Here is a 5,779-nt window from a genome sequence, read left to right as displayed (position 1 = left end):
TCTTCTGCTGCCATTACATCATTTATAGTTGACTGCCTTGAGGTTCACTTTGAATAAAGGGAGGGCCAAAGATAAATCATAAGAAGTACAGCATCAGGATTTGCTGTTAACATCAATTATCATGAATAATGAAAGTGTAACAATTCTAACGAATGGTCATTTTTGTTTTGTTTTGTTGTGTTTTGTTTTAAAGATGTCAAATTTCCTGTAGTGCTGGTGCCTATCTCCAGCTGTCACCAGTGGGTCACTGGTCCATCACAGGGCAACACAGAGACACACAGGACATCGTACACAGAGAGGATTTCAGTTTTTTCCACTTCCTTTGAATCATTTAAGTTTATGAGGCTGTTAGAAGTGGAATTTGCAGGAATCTTGTAGGAAAACAACAAGTATATCCACATTTACAGTCACATGAACAGAACAAGGGACTTCATGAGGGCACAGTTGGTATCACTGTTGCCTTGCAGCAAGAAGGTCTTGGGGTCTAAATCTGGCCAGGGGTCTTTCTGCATGAAGTTTGCATGTTCTCCCCATGCATGCACGGGTTCTCCCCAGGTACTCTGGCTTAATTGGTCACTTTAAAAAGTGACATTAGCTATGAGTGTGTGTATAGTTGTCTGTGTGTCTCGATATTCCCCTATGATGGACTGCTGACCTGCCCAGAGTGTACCCAGCACCAGGGGAACTGGTAGGCAAATGGAGATAAGTTCAGGAGTGCCCTCTCTGGTGATTTTGTATTACATGGGTTCTGAGACAGTTTTGTACAGATCTGCAGCTTGTTTTTGACACTGGATTTTTGTTCCGAACAATAAAACACAGCAGAGTCTTCAGGCTGCATATTCTGTGCAGTCAGTCATTGTTTTACTGAAGGTGTCCACATTGATACTGAACTTGTTCTTCAAGAAGTCTTTGTATTCAGCAGTACAAAAAAACCACCTGTTGCCTCTCCTTCTGTCCGTATCCTACCCCAGCACTTCACAGGCAACGATCCTGCACATATGAATGTGTCCTCTGCCTACTACTACAGGACTGAATTCTTTACAGTCAAATTGCATGTTGCTGACATGATATTTGGGGAGAGATTTGAGCAGGAAGGAATGCAAATGTTAAGCCATCTGGCACAAGTTATTTTAACTGGACATATACACGCTGTTGTCCACCAGTACCCAGAAATCAGCCCAGACATATTTAAAGTTCAGCTTGCATTGTTTCAAAAAAAGTTCAGTTTCCAGACAGGTCCTGATATTGTTGCTGTTGTACAGGTTGAAATGGTTGACTGACTTCTCCTATTTGTGTCTGTATCATCAGCAGAGCCTGAAAGGGCTTTCAGCAGCCTCCAAAGGCTGAAAACATTGCTGTGCAGCGCTATGACCCAAACCTGCCTAAACAGTGATGCTGTGTGCCGTGTCCATAAAGACAAGCTGGACATGGTGAACAGTAAAAAAGATTGCTGAACAGTTTGTCTTATGAAAGGAAAGCATAAAGAGTGCATTGAGTTATTTCAAATGATTTAAGGTAGTGTCATTTAGGTCCATTGGTCACTTTGTTTCTGTTTAAAGTAACAGTCATAAGCATTTTTTATGAAACTAACAAATATCTTAGAAAGGTTTTTAGATTTTGTTAAAATAAAATCATAAAACACAAAGCCACTAAGAATCTCAATTCATTGCTGATGCCACCCGCAGACAAACAACATCCCTAATACTTTTGAGAATCTTGCTACAGGTACACCTGACTATGTTCTGCCCTTAAGAACAATTCAGTTTTTCCCATCAGCAAATACCGGGATGTTTTCAAACCATTACCATGTGGAACCCTTTCTCAAATTGTGCCATTTTCAGGGAAAACATGCAATGTTGTCGTGTAAAAAAACAGTAGAAACTCAACTAAACTATTTCCATTTCACCAGAAAACGTTGTGTCAATAGGACCTTAATATATAAGAATACTTTCATCTAATGCATGTATTTTCTCTTAAATCCTGATTTAATCTGGTCATTAGAATACTGATCCAATACCTGTTTTTAAAAGAATAGATTTTAAAATTTTCTTGACCCCTCAGATCATCAGAGATGTCTCTATCTAAATGTGCTTGTTGTGACAGATAAATGGTGTTAGTGCGCCCCCTGTGGTGGTTTCATGTTAAAACTATTCATGCACTGCAGAGTTTTTGTTCAGTGTTTCTACTTTCTGTGTCACTGTGGCTCTCGAGCACAATAATAAACAGCAGAATCCTCAGCTTTCAGACTGTTCATCTGCAGATACACCTGACTTCTGCTGTTGTCTCTGGAGATGGTGAACCGGTTTCTCACTGAGTCAGAGTAGTAGATGCCTCCACTGTCTGACCAGATCCAAGCAATCCACTCCAGTCCTTTTCCAGTTGCTTGTCTGATCCAAGCTATGTAAGGAGTGCTACTAAACCCAGAATATGTACAGGTCAGTCTGTGGGATTCTCCAGGCCTTTTAACCACTGGTTCAGACTCAGTCAGTGTTTGACCATCAGTACCTGCAGACATACAGATCATCAGGTTCTGAACTATAATCATTGTGTATTTATGACTAAAGAGGTTCCTTTAAGGACCCTTTGTTCTTACCTGTCCAGTTAACTGTCAGGATGAGAAAAGCAATCATAACCTGATGAGGTCTGATCATTGTAGCAGCCATTTGTCTCTGCTCAGTCTGCAGTGTGTTTGTCTCTGATTTACTGCAGGTCTTTAATTCTGTCACAGACATGTAAAGGTGGAAGCAGAACAAGTTTTACATCAACTCCTCCCCCTGGAAATGAACTGAACTCATCTTGATTTTCTGCAGACATTTGATTTTAATAATTGTTTTCATTTATTTTTAGACACATTGATGGTTAAAGTTAAGGTTTTCAGTTCGTTTATCACTACTTTTGTTTAAAGCTATAAAATCAGAAACATTTTTTAATCTAAATAATAAACCAGTTACCACGCTCTTTATAGAAATTGGGAAACTACATATTGAATAAAAACCAATTGATACGAGCTATTGCTTTGTTTTGAAGCCCTCTGATATTTTATTCTAGTTTATGTTTGTTCAATAAAAGATATTTTAAAATTTGTCAGCTATTTTTAAAGATATAACAAAATATGATGTTTTTAATTTGTACGTTTTGTTTGTTTTTGTTATTTCAGGTATATATCAACAGGTAAAGGATAAACTTTGCATACTGTAACTTTTACTCTTTCAGTTTATCAAGTCAAACATTAAACTGGTTCAAGAGCGCCTCCTCTGGTGATTTTGTATTAAATGTGTTGTGAGGGGTTTTTTGTACAGCTCTAAATGTGTTTGCTGTGACTTATAAATGGTGTTAGTGCTCCCCCTGTGGTGGTTTCATGTTAAAACTATTCTTGCACTGCAGAGTTTTTGTTCAGAAGAATCCTCAGCTGTCAGACTGTTCATCTGCAGATACACCTGACTTCTGCTGTTGTCTCTGGAGATGGTGAACCGGTTTCTCACTGAGTCAGAGTAGTAGATGTAGGTGCTGCTATCACTGATATAACCAATCCACTCCAGTCCATTTCCAGCTGTCTGTCTGATCCAGTTCATGCCAGGAGTGCTACTAAACCCAGAATATGTGCAGGTCAGTCTGTGAGATTCTCCCTGTCTTTTAACCACTGGTTAAGAATCAGTCAGTGTTTGACCATCAGTACCTGCACAAAAAGAGATCATTATTCATTTTCTTGCCACAGTCTGTATTCATCAGTCGGGATGTTGATTAAAATATCATTTTTCTTACCACTCCAGTTTACAAACAAGATAATAAAAGCAAGCACTGCCTCAAATCTAATCATTGTAGAAGCCATTTGTCTCTATTCAAACAGTGTTTCCCACTGATTCACCCTGGTGTTAAACTCTTTAACAGACATGTAAAAGTAGATTAATTAGCATTTGCATTGACTCCTCCTCTTGGTGAAAAAATGGGACTTATCTCATCTATGCAAACATTTGGATGATTATTTTAGATTATTAGCTGACGTTTTAATATTTGAAGTCAAAAGTCAAGAAGCATGTTTGTCTCTTTTTGCTTAGATTTTTACTTTAATGAGGTGAATTAAATTAAATTAACATTAACTATATGAAAAGAATCTGGTTAACAGTAAAATATTTTGTGTACTTTTCCATCATGTTCAGTTATATTCATTTATTTTCAAGTGTCCTATCAATAATCAATAAGATTTTAAACTGTAGGTCAGCTCTATTGAATCTCCAGGGTTTTTCCAAGAATTGGGTCAGACAGAAAACAACTAGGTTCTACTAAAATGTAATATTCTTTCAAAAGATTGGAAAGTCAAAAATGCATTTCTTTAATTGTGAATGCAAAATTTTTGTTCTTTGCATAAACAGTTTAGAGAAAGAGAGAATTTTATACAGTTTAGATTAAAATGGTGAAATATGATCATAATTGTGGACTGAGGTATATCCGCATTGTGCAGCACCGATCTAGACCTGGCTGCACAATCTGAGTGGCTGGTTGTGTCACCTCTTCATGTTTTACACCTGCAGACAGTAGGTGTGATCTACTGCTTCTGCATCAGTGAGACTCGCTGGATCCAGTAGCCACCAGTAGAAGAGCTACAGAAAACATGTTGGTGCTGAAGTTGATCTGATTGGAGTTTCCTTTCTTCTGCTGCCACTGAACCATTTCTAGTTGTCAGCCTGGAGGTTTACTTTGCACACATGGAAGGCCAAAGATAAACTGCCCAATCAGAAGTGCAGCATCAGGTTATGATGGTCACATCAATTATCATAAATAAAGCTTTACAATTATAAAGTTAGATGGTAAGTTTTTGCTTCATGTTCTCTAAACACTTATAGCAGCTTTAGCCAAGTGCTTATTGTAATGTAAATGTCTAATAAAAACTATATTTGGTTTGGTACATATTTTTTCATATGGTTGTACTTAAAATATTTATTGCTTCTCCACCATTTTAATTACCAAAAATTAATTGATGATCTTTTTTTGTTCGAATCCATTTTATTTTCTTGGTCAAAAGCTAGATCATTATTTCATTAGACAGGGAAGTAATGCATTCATCAATCATGTACAAGTACAAGAGGCAAGTACAGCCTCTAATCTAATCGTTTGTCTATTTTTATTCAGTGTTTGCTATTGAGTCAGTACAGATCCTGAACTAACAGAAATGTAAAAGTGGAGTAATTAGTATTAGCACTGACTCCTCTACCATGAGAAAAACACAAGACTCAACTGATCTAAACTGATGCAAACATTTAATCTTAATCATTGTTATAGATCATTTCCAGAGATGCTGTTATTTCTAGTCAAAAAGTCATCTTCAACTATTTTAAAGTCAGCTTGAAGCCAGTTTTATCTAAATTTATAAGACTTAATGCTGACAGGATTTAATTATTTCTACACTAGTTGTCCATTATTTCTCAAAATAAAATCCACAGATGAAACTTCAGCAAAAATTCTTAAAATGTATTATATCTGACCCTTTGTGCAATGTGGACTTTAGTTTTTGAAGGTGGATCTGAATATTTCAGTTGAACCACGTGTTGATAGAAATCCTGAAAACAGGAAATCATGAACCACAATATGAGCTGTTTCTTCAACAGCGTGTGTATCACTCTTTTATACCCCCCAATACAAGAGTGTAAAGGGCTTATTATAAAGTCTCTGTGTTTACACTAAACACTCTGATACCTTAGAGAATATGTTTGTCTCTTTTTTCTTTGTTTTACACATTAATGAGGCAAGTTAGAGTTAGAAACCAAATAAATAATGGTTTCAT

General features: G+C 36.9%; 1 gene segment (V, D, J or C); it reads right to left on the bottom strand.

The window, feature by feature from the left end:
* Nucleotides 1-2,194: 2,194 nt before the first annotated feature.
* LOC124863087 lies at nucleotides 2,195-3,572 on the bottom strand. The segment is given in 3 exon segments: nucleotides 2,195-2,505; nucleotides 2,594-2,719; nucleotides 3,443-3,572. Coding segments are annotated over 3 exon segments (567 nt in total).
* Nucleotides 3,573-5,779: the final 2,207 nt, after the last annotated feature.

This window comes from Girardinichthys multiradiatus, chromosome X (genome assembly GCF_021462225.1).
Source record: "Girardinichthys multiradiatus isolate DD_20200921_A chromosome X, DD_fGirMul_XY1, whole genome shotgun sequence".
NCBI lineage: Eukaryota > Metazoa > Chordata > Actinopteri > Cyprinodontiformes > Goodeidae > Girardinichthys > Girardinichthys multiradiatus.
Note: the sequence above shows the minus strand (reverse complement) of the source record. Positions and strands in the feature narration are given on the sequence as shown.